Genomic DNA, 20,112 nt, shown 5'->3' with positions numbered 1-20,112 from the left:
TATATAAAAATCAAATATCATTATTTATTAGTAAATTCAACACAGAATATCCATTTATTTTTAAATATCTATAGATGGTAAGATGGATTACAACCTACCAGCCTGAGATGGGTCCTTGCAGAGTCCCTGGCCTCCTTCGCGGTACATTTCCGCTTGCCGAGCAATCAACAGGTAGTTGGGATCCGACATGGTGCAGTCGTATTCACCGTTATCGTCCTCGCTGACCATGTCCACCGCCTGCTCGTACCAATTCATAGCGTCTGTCCACGATCTGCTCCTGTAATTGGACGTGAGACCCTATTAGAGGTGGACATTCTGCCTGACCTATCAAGTTATGATTTTATGTCAGCAAATCAACAGTGGAGAACTGACTGCGAAAAACAGACCGACTTTTGACAAAAGCAAAGAAATATTTTGGTTAGAATAGGACTCGAAAAAAGTGATCTGACAATCTGCCAATTTTTTTTTTTTTTTTGGGCCATCTTTTATTCAAACTTTGAACTCAATGTACATTTTTTTTTTCTCATTTTCGTAAATAAACAATAGGTATTTCTTAAATAGCGACCATAATTGTGAAAATTAAATTGATCGATTAACAAAGTATATTAGATTAATACGAATTTCGAAATATATAATAAACAAGTTGGTGGAGCACAAGACATCTCTCGTAATTGTGAGCTTCCGATCCCATTGCGACTAATTATTTCTCCTATACTTCATTTTTCGTCCACTGAGGTACAAGAAACATGTGCTAAGACAAGATAAATCCAATCATGGATTTATAGACAGAGTTCCAAATCATACAGAAAATAGCACTGTAAAACATTTCTAGTGGTAGACAAAAAAAATCATAATTATTTGTATGGTTTAAACAATAACACTTATTTCTACCCCCTTGTTGTGAAAAGTCATTTACATTTACATTTCAAAAATATTCCACGGTGCACATTTTCAGTTAAGATTGACATAACTGCAGTCTTCATCATCACTGCACCCTTAAAACACCACACAGATGACACAGAGCAAGTCAAGCGTTTTCTATGAGGTCCAAAGAAAACATAGCTTTCGGCAAAGAGCTATGCAGACCATCAAAATCTTGATATATCTAGATTGAACAGTGTGCAGGGTAGACCATTGACCTTTTAAGAGAGAAACCTCTGCTTACTTTGAAGTCCAATGTTTGTTTAGACTGGAATCAAGTTCTTCGTGGGATGCATTTGGCCGCTGGCCACTCATTGAAAACCCCTGTCGTAGTGTGTTATGAATGCAGGGCTCTATTTGAATTTTGTTAACCATTGAAATATTAAAACTGAATTAATGTGATACAATATGATACAATATCTCTTACACATTGTTCCATATTAATAGCTGTTTGAGTATTTTGGACATTTGGCTATACGACGTCATATTACATTTTTTGCCATATCTGCTTCAAAGTGAGTGAAATACCGAGAAGGATCTGTTCAAGATAATGTGCATCTCCTCTTGATGCTAATACACGTCTGAAATTATGTACTCGATTCCTGTTTGCAGAGACCTCTTTGTAAAAGTCATGTTTATACCAGTAAAGTGACTATCCAGTGAAAACAAATGTGTCATAAGGCCTTGTCACGACAAAAGACTTGCTTGGCCGTACACATCCGTCTGGAAAACATGTTTCAGATGGTTAACCATCTTAGATAACTTACCTCTCTGTTCCTAAGCCGTTGCCTGTATCGTACGCCTTGGCCATGTGAATCATAGAAGAGCGGTCCCCAGCCTCTGCCGCCATCTCCATGTACCGAATACCCTCGTTGTGATTTGTCTCAGATTCCTGTCAATAGAAAAATTAAGCTACAATTAACCCAGATTGAACCGTACATACATATTCCAAGATCAAACCTTGTCCTACGAAATTGAATTGATTCGGTAGTGTTGGGGGGGGAGGTAGGGGGGTCAAGATGACAAGCAGAATACCTCTTGCTATCAGTACCAGGATGAGTAACATCCTATCCACAGAACAAGGGATGAGTGCACAATGAACAACTAGTTTCTGTAAACGAGTGGTGCTTGCCTAGATCACATGTAAAATTTATTACCCTGTGATCAGTCACATTTTGTTGAAACGAACCAGAGTATGCTGCCGAGTATCAGCTGGAATATCACCCCCCTCCCTCCATAGAAGCAGAGTTGCCTTAAAACTGACTGAATGTTAAACAGCGCACTGCCCGACTACACACAATTACCACATTGTCAAGTTGAGTCACGTCTCATTCCATTACGCAGTACGAAGCAGATTTAATGGTTACGTATTTTGTTTCGATGTCCACTTTATCAGAAACTTACATCAACGTGCAGGTCCGTCAGGATGTCATTGGGAATATTCAGATATATCCGAGCTGAAGCCAGGATGGATTCCAGAATACCACACTGAGCTGACTGTTCAAGGTGATATAGTGCAGCCTTCAGGTTCCTTGTATCTTCCGAAACGGCGAAACGGCCCAACTCGTGATATTTGGCCAGTTCTAAGTGGATCTGGAACGACAAATATAATATATGTTGTCATAAAAGACACATCATAGTATAGCAAATGTTTCCCTCTGAACTGCTTTCAGATACAAGAGCGATTTACAGCACATCTGCAACAAAAGTCAAACCGACACTTTACTTTCATAAACTTGCATGTGATTGGGTGAAAACTTAACTTATCTTTATAAAGAACCAATAGGAATGAAGATTGAATAAGTCAATGAAGGAAATAGAAGAATAACACATTCACGTTTAATCCTTTTCATTCAATAACTTTTCCAACTCAGATTCTGTAATATGCAACATTGTCCAAGGAAAATCCAACAAATATATTAACCAGGAAATGGAATTCTTGCCTTTATTTTTGGTACTTTGTTGCATTAGTTTGGGAGTCAATGAGCAAAGCCAGAATAGTAATGAAAACTCTGAAAAGTGTGAGATAACAAAACAGAACCACTGAAATGATCTAATTTATGGGTCCATGTCCTGCATCTGATGCGATTCTGAGAATGTTTATCCTCAAAATAGAACTGTGGTTTTCAATATTAGCGCAAAACTTTTCACTCTGTCAAAATTTAAGGAGTGTTAGCTCAGTGGTTAATGCCGGTGCCTTTTAATCATAAGGTCCCCGGTTCGAGTCACTCCCAGATTAATGTATGTTGTCCAGTTACAGAGTTGTTGACAATTAACAATTTATAATCATGGACGCTAAATAATGAATGTAAGAGACTGACTTCGGTCAGCTTGCGGCTTTGATAAGCCAATGAGGCTTCTTCGCGAGTTCCTGCTTGCAGGAGAATCTTAAATACATACATACATACAAAATAATGAATTACCTGTCCGAGAATTGATCTACCCGAGGACGATGGGACCTGAGTGTCCACAGAGGTCCTGTGAAAGTCTTTCTCCATAGTGACACATGAGGGTCGGTGGATCACGTTACGCTTCTGGAATAGTTTTTGTTCCTCCTCCTGCAAGAACAAGAGAGGGCCGAGATGAAGGAAACCATATCATATTTTGGAAGGTCAAAAACTGATCTTAATAATACTAACATTGGAGCTATACTCAAAAATTGATCTTAATTACTTCAAGTTGCTTGCTTGTGTTGAGTCTCTACTTTATGGTTTAACTTTCTACGACTTTGACCAGGTCATTAACATACATTCCAAGTTAATCTGCACTTAATGGCCAGCCATGGCATGTCTTTTGGTCACCAAGGTAATGGGGCTATGATGTAAAGCATACCCTGGTCATTGAATCATCAGAGATACTAGCCTACACATATTCTGAGTTAATCTGCACTTAATGGGCCAGCCATGGTATGTCTTTGGTCACCAAGGTAATGGGGCTATGATGTAAAGCATACCCTGGTCATGGAATCATCCGAGTTCTCACTGACGTATCTTTTGCGACTGCTCCCGCTGATCGGGGTCACCTTCATGGGGATGCAGGAGGGTGTGGTAGGGGTGGAGGGCATGCTGATGTCACTCTCGGATGTTACATCCTCGTCTTCATCCTCCTCCCCTAGGGTACCCAACGATGGCTGACTGTCCTCACTCTCTGATTGTCTCTCAGTGATCAGGTAACGTGTGACCTCCAGAGGTGAGATGGAATACCGAGGTCGGAACACAGTCTTCACCTTCTCAGAGGGAGCAACGTGTGTGTCAGAATTATTCTGCAAAAGATTTGAAAAATTACACTTTGGTCAAGATTAGGCTCATATTTTAGGGTATCTTTTCTATATATCTACCTTGAAGCGACACAAAACAGATAAAGTGCTGTCAAATTATGTCAAAATTATTACCGTAACATCAAACTTGCATCTATCTAATTGCTAGAAATATATAGATTAGCATACAGACCCCCCCCCCCTTTTAGATACTAAGAAGTGACATACATCTCAGTGTGAAACATCTTCTTGAAAAATAAGACCTTTAAAATCCATAACGAGATTTACAAGGACAACTAGGGTTGGATATCCTCAATATGAGCTCAGTTATTTATGATATTGAAAGAATCATGTGATTAAGATATGTTGAATTTATAAAACTATGGACTTATGTTTACAATGGAGAAAAAGAGCTGATGCTCTCGTCAAAATTGCCATAGATGCCCATCCCCCCTCCTCACCAACTCACCGACAATTGCACATATTTGGCGTGTTCTTCCAGCTCGGTGGGGTGGAGGTCAAATTCCGTCAGACCCAAGCTGTGGCAGATCTCATTACAAGCATGAGTAGCAAAGAACAAGGCCATGCCTTTAGTACCGAGGTTCCCCTCATTGTACTCTGTACCAGTCGCAGTGTGGATTTGAGGGTCAGTGTACAGATCTCCGACACCTGGAATAGTTTAAAAAAAAAACAGATATGAGAATTTCTGCAAATAAGATAAGTTGATGACTATTGCGTTCCACTGCCCCATAGAGCTAATCTGGTAAAGGTACTGTCCCAACAATAGGACGGTGATGTACTGTATGAAGTACTTTCCAGTTGAACGTTGTATAAAATATTATAACTGAAGTCAAAGTGACTGTGAAAATGTTCTTTAGTTTGCAATGAAGAAATTCCTTTGGTACGAATGTACGTTTCACTAGCAACTGTCAATGCGTGGAGAGATCAAAAATACTGTGAGAAGAGAAATACTTTTAAAGTATCAGCGATGTTATCTTCCTTAAAATTCATTAATTGTCTCAACTAATAACAATTGTGTGCAGTGCAGTGTTTCAAAGATTACGTAATAGTCTCAGAAGCAATTCAATGGTATAATAAAAGGCCATAGCCTGCATGCTGGGCACAAAAGTGCTAGCCTCATTAACATTTAATGTGTGAATGTTTGATCGGATCATAACCATGCAATCGTTTGTAAAGCGGTAAACATCTTGATACAAATACCAATCAGACATTTATGTAGAATGGGCAATGGAAGAATGAATAAACATAGACATGATTTGTCAAACAAACTTGATAGCTGATCATTATGTAAAGTTAACAAATTTACGTTGTTCAGGATATGAGTACTTAGAATCAATAACACTAGGCCTGCAGACCTTTTTTTAATGAACAGATGACCGGTTTGGGAAATAGGGGGTTCAGATAAGATGGGTTTGGATAATCAGACTTTTACTGTTATTGTATGTTTTTATTGTTTACAAAACTAACTGAAAGTGGGTGGGGAACTATGGTGGTAAACCAATGCTGATATTAAGTGTGCAACAACTTACCTTGAACATCTACAACAATGAGTTTGTGACCAGATCTTTCAAATGAAAAGTGACTGAATGCCTGAAATTAGAAACGGTAAAAAAAAAAATAAAAAAAAAATACACATATCATCTAGTTATCAACAGTAAATTTATCAATTTACCGAAAGTTAAATGCAAGTTGTCTTTGCAAACACACACAAATGTACTGAACAAAAGAATTTATCAAATTGATGACTTCACTTAGGTGACCATGATTCTGGCAACATCGGGCAGAATACAGGTTAGCAGTGAGCCAAGATAACAGCTGTTTCAATTTCTTTGAGACTTCATCCAAGTGTAGAAGTATTTTGTGCATTCTCATCAAAATATCGTCAAATGGTTTAAGATGTTTGTTCCAACAGAGCTGCATTTCAGCAAGTTTAAATTTCTAACAGAAAATTGATAAATAGAAGAATTTCCTCTCACCTGTGGGGTGCACCTGACGTCATCCTCGTCCACGAACCCTGAGTTTGAGTTATACTTGACGTAGTGGCCCTCCATGAAGTTCTCGAGGTGAAAGAGAGGTTTGTTCGGTCTGTCGGTAAACTCCAAGATCGACATCTGACAGATATCGATCTAAATCAGGGACAGAAGCAAAACAGAAAGTAACGTACCTCAGCAAAATGTAATTCTTTATTTGAGTAATGTTTCCTAGTCTGTAACCCTTCAGTATACTTTTATGCCACAATAGCCATATTTCTGACCTGCCTACCTACTGTACCTACCTACTTTGAGGGATGCACCTATTCTACTCTTCACCCCAGCCAATGATATTCATTAATCATGAGAAAGCCTGACTTATATATACTCCCATCTCTCACCAACAAACTCCTAGTGTTTTCGGCAGAATGTGCTTGCTCTACCCAGCCTATGACATGCAAAAGCCATGAGTTTCAACCCGGACCTCCATTCCAGTCTCCCACCAATAATCTTCTCACATGAACTATATTTCTTGCACTCTTGACCTCAGCCTATGGCATCCATACTTCAAAAATATACCTAAGAAACATCATCTTAGCTGTGTTTTTGATTTCCTAACTACTTTGGTGGGTTGTTTGTCTGCCCATATTCTTCATTCTAGCCTATGGCATCAATCTACCATCAAAATACCCTCACTTCCATTCCTACTCCCTGCCCCCCCACCCTCTAATTCCCTCCTCCTCAACACTCCTAAAACTTGTACCTTCTTTGGTGCAGGGGTATCTACTGCATTCTTCACCGCAGACTATGGCATCATACTTCCTAAGATACCAACTTTTTTCCTTCTAACCCCCACCCCCCATCCACCTCATCCATTCTTTCTCCCTCCTGGCTACTTTTCTGATCTCACTCTGTACCTTCCTTGGTGGGTTGTGTCTATTGTACTCTTCACCCTAGCCTATGGCATCCTTACTTCCTAAGATACCCAAAGTTTTCCTTCCAACCCCCACCCCCACCCCCCTCATCCTTTTTTCACTCCTGGCTATGTTTCTGATCTCATACTGTACCTTCTTTGGTGGGTTGTGTCTATTGTACTCTTCACCCCACACCTTGGCATCCATCTGTAGCTTCACGTCCTGGAAGTAAATATCCCTATCAACCTCCTCCATGTACAGCTTAGCCACAAAGTTACCAGCATGAATCCAATCCGAGGACTTGCTGAAGTTGGACAACTTCTTCCTGTTTGTTAAAACACAGAATTCAAATAAAGTTACACTGCTGTCACCTCTACTTAGTATCCAGTGATCTAATGACATTACTGTAGGTATCTGCACCCCCCTCCCCCCCCACAATTTCTTTAACAACTTCTTTGTTAATTCTCTCAAGCTTTTGTATCTAACTGTTAATAATTCCTCAGGAATTATTGTGACAGTCTCATATTTGACCCTTCTATGCCTTTTCTTCTCTTTGTATATATATATGTAAAAAATCTGTCAATGACTGAAATACTCAATTGGCTTGAATCCTGAAACCTGATAAACAATATATTAGAATTCAGATACATATTCTACTGTATATGAGGCTTACACCTTTGCTACAGCTGCACCAAACTACAGATAACAATGATGAAATGGTGCCCTTTCCCTTTCTCATATGAGAAAGAGTTAAGACACTGAAAAAACCACAAGTACCATATTTTCAGTCAAACTGGAACAGAAATGGCTGATAGTGGGTGCAGGAATGTGGGCAGAAGTGTACATCCCTGACTTTCTTTGGGCATATGAACGAAATAGAAGGCTACGTTCAAGTTAGTGTTGTTTCACAATTATCACAGAAATGCCTTTAATAAATTACTTTATCGTACACTAGTTCTAAAACGAGTACATTTATGCATTCCCTTTTAATAGTAATGTAATATACAACTATAGATATCCATCAATCCTTGAAGACAGGCTCTAAGAATGGTAAAAAAAATACTATCAAAATACATGAATTTGTCAGTATAGTCTAGCTCTGTGACAAATATGAAAGACCTAGATGGTGTCAGCAGTCGTCGACCTTTGGGGAGGTCAGCGTCAATGGCTACTGTGTCACTCGTACAGCAAGTGTGTAGATGTTGTGAGGAGACAGGTAAGTGAGGAAGGGATGACAATATTATGAATTTGTAGATCTTAGGCACAATTCATTAATCACAGTTTGATTGTCTATGATACATCACACCACCAACATATACTGTATTACTCACATGCGGTAACATTCACGCATAGCTCCATTGGCAAATGGCTGTAGAAAAGGAATAGAATAAAAACATACTGTCATACATGTATACCATAAGTGGCTTAATAGGGACTCACAGGGGGAAAATTTGACATAAAAAGTCAAAACTTTGAGATAACAAGGCAAACTTTGGACTGATGGGGTAAAAAAAAAAAAATGGCAAAATTTTGACATTAAAAGTCAAATTTTGAGATAGAAAGTCAGTATTCTGAGATTTGGGGACACTTATTTTTTTAATTTTCCCTATTAAGCCACGGTAATACCATTAAATTATTAATTTCAAGAATAACATAAATGTAACTGGCAAAATAATGAAGCCATGGGTTGCAATTTACCTGAACAAATTTTACATTCAGCTAAAAAAGTAAAAAAGCTACCAACATTGTTATATATACACAAAACACCTCAAAATTTATGAATATAAAGCATGAAAAGACAATCTTGCATATTATCGCAATCGAGCCATGGATGCCCCTTTAAGACATCTACATTGCAGTTTGATATAGAACAGCTTACTTACAATTTATCAATCCTGAATATTCTTTATTGGGTGAACAATTCAAATAAAGTCCTGTCTGTATTAACAGAGTGCAGTCAGTTTCACTTTTACTGTAGTTAATGTATTACTTTTGGGAGAAATAAATCACACTGTTAAACAATACACATACATCTTGTTCGTAGAGAATCTGTTAAACAGAGAAACTTCTATTACATGTATTTATACATTAGATAGCTACTAGAGTACGTAACAGTACAATAACCATGAAATATGACTGTGTCAATTTAATACTGAACAACAACAATGTTACAGCATTTGTGTTGGATTTTATGTTATTTAGTATTCCAATACATTATGAATTAGCTTCTAGTTTATATGCTGAGAAGCTTGCTTTCTTGTGGTATGAATGAATACTGTACATACATGTCTATGTGCAGTATCATCAGTCTTTGTATACTTGCTTGATACTGTAGCAATAAAATTACCAATCTATATAGCATCATGCTCAGATTCATTCTGGTAATGTTTTACCGTACGAAAAATATTGAGGTGACACTGATCTGAGAAAACTAGCATTCACAGGGTACCTGGATGATATTTTATTACCCTTCAAGATGGTACAGTACATTTTTTTGTACTACTGACTGACCTCTGTTATGATTTAGAATCTATAGATGTTTATGGTTGCATGAGTTAATCCTGTCATAAATATAACTCAGTAATGTACTGTACAAAAGGGTACTGTACATGTACTACTTCAACAAGGAAAAATTGTTTCCATTCTTTAGTTATCTTGAATGGCATTTCACAATATTAACCAGTTTCTTCATGTCAGATCAAATGTGTGTATATTGCTGTAACTACTTTGATTGAAACCCATGACATACTACATATGTCCATGTCCATACTACATATGTCCATACTACATATGTCCATACTACATATGTCCATACTACATATGTCCATACTACATATGTCCATACTACGTAATTCCATACTACATATGTCCATGACATTGAGATCCATGACATACTACATATGTCCATGTCCATACTACATATATATGTCCATATGTCCATACTACATATGTCCATATACTACATATGTCCATGACATAATCCATGACATACTACATATCCAGTGACATCTAGGTAGACTAGGAAATGTGCGTTAGTGTTGTAGGAGACAGGTAAGAGAGGAGTGAAGTAAATACTACATACAGTACTGTACAGTACAGTAATCAGTACTGTACATACAGTTCAATACATACAGTACTGTGTCTACATGTTTGTATCTGTCAGTCAGTTTGCTTATATTCTACTGTTCAGTCCTCTGGGGAATCTCAGACATTCCTTCTCTGTCCTGGCAATCTTGATCAAGAATGCAACTGATATTTGGTAATGCAGTGTGAAGAGTAGGGTGTTGAGGGGGTTTGCAGAATACTGCAGCATGGCTGTTGCATACTGTACAGTAGGACTTTGTAAAATGTGCTGCAGTTTCCCTGCAATTGGCACTGCTGGGTCTGCATAGTATGAGATAAGTTCCATTGTATGATATTGATTCAGCCTGCTGCAGCTTTTCGTTTTTGACACAGTGCCTTTACAATTTAAGGTATTGGTTGGGCAGTGAAAGCCAAACAGGGATACAGATGTTTGAAAACCATGTTCAGTGTTTTATTTATTTTTTTATTTTTTGATACTAGCATGAAAAGGAGGAGGTCAAAGAATGAAGAAAGTGAGCAAAAACAGAACCAACTGTTCTTAATCTTCTATCTGCTGCCATCATACATTAAACAGAACAAGAAAGATAATTTATTCATAGTTTTCACATCAAACTTAAGTTAGAAAATTACATTAAAAAAAATTACAATGCATTGCGGCATGATTCCCCGAAATGAACAAATACGAAGATTTCCATACATGTACAGTACCTTATAGCTTTTTTAGCTTTCTAGGAGCTTGTGTTAGTGAGAATAAATCTTACCTCTGTTGCCAATTTCACCTTCACTTTATCGGTGGTCCATTTTTCAGTGACAGCATTATATCGGTGTCTAGTGCACATCTCGACAGGAACGCTGTCAAAGTGATAGATGGCCCAAGGGTCAGCTACCTTCTGGGACTTCTTGACCGCCTTCTTCCACTTCTTCTTGGTCGGAGGCGTCTTGCTCTTCTTGATGTTCTCAAAGGCTTCATTCAGATTCAGCTTTTGTACGTCCGGGACGTCGTCGAACAACGGTTCCATGATGATGTCGTCATCGTCTTCGGTCTCAGTCTCACTCTTGCGGACGTCTTGAATCCGGATGTCGACCTGGGCCATGGTTGTGCTTGGCTGAGCAGTAAGATCCAAACACAGAGCTTATCTTAGGCATGGAAACGGTAGGCTGGCTCCTTGACGAAACAGCCTGCTAGGACGCAGTAATGGATGGCAACCCCTTCACAGATGATGTTAGATGAAGAGTAGGCAATGCACGGTGATCTACTGGAAAGATAAAAGAAAAGATGATGACGACACTACTGGAGATTCCCCGGCAAATAGTTCAGACACAATACATATGCACATAGTTTAAGAGTAGTTATATCATATTATGTAATTATATCATATAATATATATATAATTATTATATATATAATTATATATTATATGATATATATTAATATATGTTATGTAAAGCTAAGTACTATCAGTTGCCCTAAACTCAAAATGAATTTAGTTTTGCATGAAAATTGTACATACATATTACAGTTTTGTCAAACAGAAGAATCAGTGCTGCAGTACAAGCACGGTACAGCTACAGTACTTGCTGGTATGAAAAAAATTGTGAATTTACTGTAAATCTTGTACAAAGACAGCTGGATGGATACGTGTATCACCAAATGCTGCAGTCTGTATATAGTACTACAGTATGAGATCTTACCCACCACAATGCCAACTTTGCACAGGAGACTTGCTTACAGTACTTAAAAATAAATCACATTTCTTGGACAGTTTGGTTTAAGTTCTTGATAGATTTCTCGGGTATGAGTTGTCGCTTTTTGACAAAGACAAAAGTGTCAAATAATAAAAATAATGATAACTAGTCAATATATAGAGCAGACTCCAACAAAGTTGTTCAAAGCAGGAATGATAAATTAACTGTTAAAACCCCCCAGCCCCCCCCCCCCCCACACACACATATACTGTATCTCTGTTCTGGTTGGGTGTCAATCTGTAAATATCCCGACATCATAAAAGGAATAAAGGAAAGCAGGTGATTCTTTTCTCTTTTAAGTAACCTTGGTGAGAGACATATGTCAAATGTCTTAAGTAGAGCATTGCTCCACCAGTAAGTCAGAAGATTAAGCTACTTAGTTTTGGATTTCATGAATGAGAAGTTCTTGGATCAAACTTTCCCAGAAGCTTAGCGGTAGAATCATAGGAGTGGCAAGACACTGAGAGTCTAGGATTTTGGCTCCACACAATTTCCTACACTATACTTATTACACAGTCTACATATGTAGTAGCATGTGCACAATGTATTTAACACATTTGACAATTCATTGCTTTCTTTATAGCTGCAAATCCAACATTTCCTGTTTCATTACAAAGTTATTCTCATGCCAGACCTCCCAGCAAATAAAGTTTTTTTAAAGACCTGTTGTAAATGAAGAAACAAAAGTTTTTAAAGGCTTCAAACATGAAAATAAAGTTTTTTTAAATGTCCAAAATGAAGTTAATTGAAACATACTCACCATCTATGCCCATTTTTACATGATCATCTGTGGCCCTTATTTAAAATACTAAATACCTGACTTACATTAACGGTTGTTTGTGAGTCTGTTTCGTATCACTGCATGAATCACGCCTGGCTGTCCACAAAAACCTAATAGCCAATGGTGAGCATGACTGAATATAATATTTCTACTCAAAAATTTTATGAATAAAAATAAAGGTTTTCAAGAGTATTTTTGAAAAACAAAGAGCTGTTTTTGAAATAAAGTTTTTTTTTAAAGTTTTCAAGGTTTCCCTGGGAGGTCTGTAAAGCTGTATTAATGATCTCTTAGTTAATATTGTTACATCAATTTAGCCTTTTGGGCTTTTAATGGTAAGTTTCTCTACTTTTGTACTTATCGTTTTTCTACAGTTAACTACTGTACTGTAGTGCTGTATGTGTAAACTAAACCATGCAACATACATGTACAGTGCTGAACATAGACCTAACTTCCCACTTTCCCAAAAGGAATAGTTGGCTGCATGCCAAATAATTCCATTTGGTCATCTTGAACTTTTCAGTGCAGTGCAGTATGTGGTAAAACTATGAGGGTGTATATAGGGCCTGATATTACAGCAGGGAGCTGCTACTCTAACCCTGATTACAGTAAGCAATCAAGGGTATATTATTATCCCTGGCAAGTACTTGATATGGTCATACAGTACATTATTACCATTACATTAATATGTAGTTCCAGTGTAGTTCTTCCTTCTCAAGTTAACCCTCTTCTTTCACTGAAAGAAAGAAATGCCAATTATACAACGCCCACATGGTGAAGTTCAGCTTGTTAACTGGAAGTCAGATGTTGTCAGCCTGAACCGCAGTGTTCGTTCAGATAGAGTGAGTTAGAGTCTCGAGAGAGATGAAAGACTATGAACTGTACAGTAAGGCATCAAATGGCTCCAAATGCACCACCATAAATTCAATCAGCAGACAATTATAAATACAGCTGCATGCAAGCTCTTTAGAGCTTACTGTGTATACTGTGCAGTACACACTAATAGAACACTCTAATATGCAAACAGGCTAAATAGGAATCAAGTATGTTAAGAGCATGTCAGCTTGCATCTTGGTAGACACTTCCAATCAGAGTTGGATGAGGAACGAAAGGAAGTTTGAAAGGGGCAAGTCAGTAAGGGACATGTGCAGTACATGCATTATGTAGTACACAGTATCTCTGTGACAACTTTAATACACACATGGTAAAATATAGGACGCATATAGGACAGATTTACAAATTGTTCTCACACTACCCCACCCTCTCTCCTCCTCCCTACCCCTGGCCCACTTTGTAAAACATGTGCATGTCACTGCAGTTAATATTGAATTGTACAGTGATTTGCAAGTTGATTTATAATGCAAGCATTGTTGACTGCATTAAATGTGTAAATGATCACTTGACTGTAAGTCTATGAAATTATTTCACAAAATGGTGTCAAAAAGTTACGAAAAAAGAATTCATGTAAAAAAATAATAAGAAACTGCTTTATAGGATTACGGTTGATTAAACACCTGCACAAACAAACAATATCAGTATGTAAATAGCCTGTTTAAGTCTCACCAAGATTAACTCACAATATTACACCACTGGCCTCTATTGATAAGGAGGGATGCTTTATTACAGTAACTCCTATGCATTACCATTACAGGTCAGTAGGGTTTCTTACTGCCTTTCAATTATATCAGCGTTTCATCACTGAACCAACAACACTGACCTACAGTAATGGTTGGTACAGGTGAAGTGAAGTTCATCAGATCATAATATCTCCCTCCACAGGATATAGCTGTCTCTGTGTTATAACATGTACAGTATGGGAACTCAATAGAGCTTGTACCGTGGAACTAGGCCAACTGTGTGTAACTGTTCTTTGTATACTGGTGATATATATCTGGGCCATTCCACACTAATGGGGTACTAATTTGTGACATAGTGGGTGAAAATTAAAAGTCATAGGGAAAGCATGAAACTTGGTTTGAGTAATGACCTAGAGTGTATAGCAACTGTATATACCCTAAATGAGATAAGTTTTGGATAAGGTTGGCAATGACAGCCAAGCAAAGTATAATATATGGCGTGTATTACGTACGTAACAAGGACAGATATCTGATCATAAACAGGCCACAAACAACAATTGTACATGAGTTTTAACAGTTTTTGTTTATTGCAAACTTTGTAATTATAACAATTAACAAAGACAAAATGGATCCAAGGGTGAAAAACTGGAAAAAACATGAATCTTTGATAATACAACGAGAGGGCATTTCAACATTCCCTATGCACAGAACAAATTTTAGTGCCACAAGTACCTTTTTTCCCTGAGTATTTGTTACAATATATCTCACATCTTAATGAAAACCACTGCTAGAAGCTATAGTGCAGAAAATGATATGGACTTGCATAAAGGTAGGATGTATGGTTACCATGTTCAGGGTCTTACGTACGTAACAAGGACAGAATATTTTTCAATCTCCACATTAATTTGTCATCAGAAATTCTATGGATTACAAATGATTATTTTCAATTGAATGTACATTTGGGCACTCATTTGTAGCTGTTTCTTTGCTGCTGTACTTTGGAATTATCATGAAATTGTGATGATACATCATATCATGTGGGAAACAACAACTTATCCAGAGTGGTCTGTTTAAGATTGTAAATGTCAGACTTTAATTAAAGAAAAATTAAATAGTTGAATGAATAGTTGTAGGCTTGCATGTGATTAATTGCATATATCTAGCAAAGTTAAAAAGATACTACTAATACTGACACCTCTAGTGTAGGTCATTGAATGCATTGTTGAACTGAAAATTGAATAGTTAACAATTGAATATTTATAAAATTCAATAATTTCAAAATTGCATATGAATAGTGAAAATCCTAAAATTTCATATAATGGAAGGATTGTTAAACTGTAGACTTGAATACAGTATGTCAGAAATTTTAAAAGAGTAAATAGTTGAATTCATAATTGTAAACTTGCATACCATTGGAAAGATATCAAATTACAAGAGGGTATTAGATACCAACAATATTAGCACCAATGCAACACTAAAATGTACCAATATATACACTTATATCATGTTTGAAACATGGACAGACGAAAACCCATAAATTGCTTTTACTTTTTTATCAAACTGGCTAATGATTAAATGTTCACTTTTCAAACTTTCTGAAAATGTATCAGATGAAGTGGGATAGCCTCACATGTCATGGAATTGAATAAACATAAATTTGAAGATGTTTTCAGAAAAAAATGCTAAAAAGGAAGCACACACTATCACAAGCATATCTGACTGTTTTTTTCTTGCTCTTTCCCATATAGTCAAGCATGCAGTATATTGAAGACAAGCAATCAAGCAAGAACCTAAAACATCTAAGATTCCTGCAGAATAGATGCAGTCAACTGAAACTGTTCACAGTACAATTAGCTAGATGGAAAGCCAGAGTGTACTTGTTAAAACTTTGAAATATATACAAAATATGCATTATTTATGCTTTACCACTTTACAGCTCAGCTTGTGTTATTGCTTTCATTTCAGCATATGTTTTCTCCACATTTTCAATTTCTTGCACAGAAAATGGTCCACTGCCCACCAATGTAAGGGGTCCATCGATAACGAATTTGCCTAAAACCTTCTCAGAATCTGACCTTATAGGCTAATCATACATCTTAGATGCACTGCAAACTCTATGGAGAAACTTAAACAGATATTCCTCCCCATCTTTCTCAAGCAATCGTCCAATATAGAATTCGTTGTCATAGAAGACAGCATAATACTCTTCAAGGCGAATTTCAATCCCTCTTTGCTGTAGTTTTAGTAATGCCTCATGCTTGTTCTCTGGTAGGCAGACATCACAGAAGAGATCTTTTAAGACCTTTTCATTCAACACATCCAACTGTGTCTGGACAACTTCAGATTCATCATAATCTGTAATTTATGAAAAGAGCAAAAAAAAAATTAAATAGGAAATATTCACTGGCTGTCTTCAATCTTGATGACTGCAATGACCAACCAAATGGTATGGGCAATCCATAACAACTATTCCAGCATTTTTCACGAAGAAGTGAACTGAAAGTTGACGACTCACCCCACCCTCACGTTTGATTAGAGTTCACTGATAAGGAGTTTCAATCTAATTAATGAAATCAAGGCCCTTAATAAAGTTGAGTGACATTTCCCATGAAAAGAAACACTGGAATATGCAACATCAAACATAACACTTCTGTTGATGCATTTTGTTTTTGATTCTGCAAATAGAAGGAAATCTCTTTCAATGTCATGTTGCTTAGCACTTAAAATTTAAGTAAAAAGGGACTGACCCACTTTGTTGGAAGTTAGTATGCCACCTGCATACCCACTTCAGATAAGTCCCCTGTCTCAGATCTTTCAGATGATGATTTACCCACAGTTGCTCCAGTTGCATTATCAGTTGCACTCTCAAGTGTACAGACCGGAATCTCATTCATCTCAGCATGACCTACATCTGCAGCTTCCATATCACTGCTAGTAGTTGCTTCAAATGAAATCCCTTTAGCAGACATCTTGCATTCACTCCAAGACTTCACAAACTCCAGATTGATGCACGGTGCTACTGAGTTCAGATCCTGACAGGGTGAACAGAAGCATGAAAGACGCCTTTTGTGCAATTAGTATGGAGAGATCCCAGCTACAGCATGCAACTTTCGCGTTCCAGCCACAATGTCAACATTTGTTCTGGTTGGCCTTTCCCTCTGTATATCACCTTCCTTCACTAAGTTAAAAGTACGACGAGAGTGGTTGCACGATCCATCTGGTTTCATTGGTGCCTTAGCAAGATTTTTGGAGCAGAAGTCATAGAACTCCCAGGGTCCATCAATGGTGATGTTGACATCAGACTTCACTGACCTTGTGACTGCATTTTTAACCACCCCCACCCTCTCCATCACATGGATTTTTTCCATGGCATGAGCCAAAGAAATGCCGCTCAACTTGCACGCCAAAATCTATGTTTCCAAATGAGATGTCAGCAAATCCTGTGCGAGATTTGTATTGTGCGCCACACCCATCAGTGAACTGGATCAGTCTGTTAAACTCCACTTTCCTCTCCACCTTCAGATGTGTGCAGGCCAGTTTACAGCAGTGGGTAACTGCATATGTTCATGTATGATATCCTCGCTTCCTGAGACATGGTTTGACGATATTCTTTCACTCGCTCAGTCTCTTTAGCTTGATACTGAACATAACATTCCTGATCAGCTTTTATGCGGCCTCGATACCTGCGCATATACATTGCTGCATTGCTAAAACCAGTTGTTCGTTGTCCTTCAATATCCTCTAGTTGAGGTACCTTCCTGTTTAAGGAACGAAGGCGAATTTTCAGGCTCATATTACCTGAAAAGAGAATAATTTGTAAAACATTATATCCTGGAGCAAATAAGGTAACATTTTCCATTTTAATATGGAAGTTAAGGAAAAGACAAAACTTGGTTTGTTTCAAAATACAGGAGAAAGTTGTAATCCATGGTATGGTAGAAGAAAGTTTCAAACCTTCAATACAGGAGTGTCAATTTCAATGGTGAAATTGTTGCCTCCATAAGCTTTTAAATTAAAGAGATTTGTCATCCACTGGAATTTGCCAATGATGTTATTTGTGTTTGATAACAGTTAGAGCTTACATGATAATTAAAAGCAGCCTGTAGGTAATTACGTGTAAAGACAGATGCACCTCATGCATATATTATATTGTAAGCTGCCTTATATGGAAGAATGTTGTGTATGGAATTAGGCTGTTTGGAGATAAAGAATCTACCACCAGAATTTTTAATCAGAGGTCCCAAGATACTGACATTTGGTGGCTAACTCCCAAATAAGGCCAGCCTGTCCCTGAGAACAATAAATACACTGTGGGTTCTTTAGGCCATAGATGGTTCTTCTCATTAAAGCAATTACGATGAACATGCCCATTTTCAGTCCTCGCGGATCAAACTCAATGGTAAGTTTTAATTAGAAAGCAAGACGATACATGTTGATTGTTGTTTTTTGTTTGTAATAAAAATGAGAGTTGAATAAACAAAAATATATATATTTTTTTTAAATTAGACCTAGGCAGGCCTAGCCTACACATTATATGCATCAGTAATGAGAAAACCCAGTGTTAGGCTTCGCCTACGTGTCGGCCTAGTTGCAAATTAAAATACGTAATAAAACATGAAGCATCGTCAATTGTCTGTACTGCATTTGTTTAAAACCTAGGCTAGATCTGCACGAAAATATAACGCTACCCTTAACGTTAGGCTAGTAGGCCTAAGTTAGTACTCAACCAGGGAAGATACTAACGTTCGTAAAACAGACCGACTGGGCAAATATGTCTCACCACACTTAGATTCGAACGTGAGCTTTTTCAATTGAAGCCTAGCATGCAGGTCTAACCTAACCTTTGCTTAATGAAATATTGTTAACGTTATATTTACGGAATCATCGTATGCACTCAGTTCATTTACATCGGTACGTCGACATTAGATTATACATCAAAATACCGAAATCATGCTAACGTTCACACGAGTGACCGAATCTGAAATCTGTCTACCAACAATTACGTTTGAACGTAGGCCTAGGCTAGTTCATTTTAATGAAACTGCTATTGAATTGCACTTCAATGCCAATGCGAGATGAACATTCGTGCCCAGTAAACATTTAGCAAGTTTCATGGTATTATCATGCACCTTTACATCGAACTAAATGAATAATGGAGGTCTTTTGCCAACGTTCGTAACTTCAGACAGATTGACTCAATCTGTCTGCAGTTACGTGCATTAGTAGTGTTTTCTGTCTCACTCAGTGCAATTATACCAAAGGCGGCAACTGCATCTACGAGTCCGCTCACCTAGCGGTGTAAGAACTTTCACTTACTGAGTGAGAAGTCTCTAAATTGAACCATACCTTGATCACATTGCAAAGTGCTTTATTTTCGGTAAAATTGGTAGTGATTTCGAACGCTCGTAATTTGACTTGCGCTCGTAACTTACCGAGATTCAGAAGACAGATCACAAACTTCCCTCCATGGTTTTAAAAGTCGGTGGGTGACCAGGGTTGTTGTTTTCTCTGAAATACGCATGCGCCCAAGGATGTTTATCATACTAAACACTCACAGGATCGAATGCGCGATTTCCGTGAAAAGTGATTTAAAAGTACGTTCGAACGTAAGCTCTCTTGGACAGATTTTTTTAAAGCTAATTTGGCCGTCGTTTTCCGGGGGATTGGAAGACTCAACTCCCTCAAAACCATGTTCATTACTGAGATACGATGTTGTAACAAGGCACAACATTTTATCTCCGCCAAATGTTTTCAGATTACTTTACTCATGGGGCAAGTTACGCTCGTAACTGTTAGGACAGATGTCAATTACGAACGTTTATATATTTTTGTGTGGTCATTTTCT

The 20,112-nt window shown here is 37.6% G+C and overlaps 1 protein-coding gene across 3 annotated transcripts in view; it reads right to left on the bottom strand.

Moving 5' to 3' along the window:
* Positions 1-20,112, bottom strand: part of LOC139960503 (eukaryotic elongation factor 2 kinase-like) — a 32,974-nt gene that overhangs the window by 7,334 nt on the left and 5,528 nt on the right. For 2 of the 3 annotated variants that reach the window (XM_071958911.1, XM_071958913.1), the window contains exons 2-12: positions 10,928-11,419; positions 8,414-8,451; positions 7,236-7,407; positions 6,175-6,324; positions 5,728-5,788; positions 4,647-4,846; positions 3,875-4,183; positions 3,345-3,479; positions 2,326-2,514; positions 1,689-1,813; positions 99-277 (exon numbers count right to left, since the gene is read on the bottom strand). In XM_071958911.1, coding sequence (XP_071815012.1) covers positions 99-277; positions 1,689-1,813; positions 2,326-2,514; positions 3,345-3,479; positions 3,875-4,183; positions 4,647-4,846; positions 5,728-5,788; positions 6,175-6,324; positions 7,236-7,407; positions 8,414-8,451; positions 10,928-11,260 — 1,891 coding nt within the window. In that variant the 5' untranslated portion in view covers positions 11,261-11,419. Of the gene's footprint in view, positions 1-98; positions 278-1,688; positions 1,814-2,325; positions 2,515-3,344; positions 3,480-3,874; positions 4,184-4,646; positions 4,847-5,727; positions 5,789-6,174; positions 6,325-7,235; positions 7,408-8,413; positions 8,452-10,927; positions 11,423-20,112 lie in introns of all 3 variants that reach the window. The other variant, XM_071958912.1, reaches the window with a different exon arrangement.

The sequence above is a fragment of the Apostichopus japonicus genome, chromosome 19 (assembly GCF_037975245.1).
Source record: "Apostichopus japonicus isolate 1M-3 chromosome 19, ASM3797524v1, whole genome shotgun sequence".
Taxonomy (NCBI): Eukaryota; Metazoa; Echinodermata; class Holothuroidea; order Aspidochirotida; family Stichopodidae; genus Apostichopus; species Apostichopus japonicus.
This window is presented reverse-complemented; position numbering and strand designations above follow the sequence as displayed.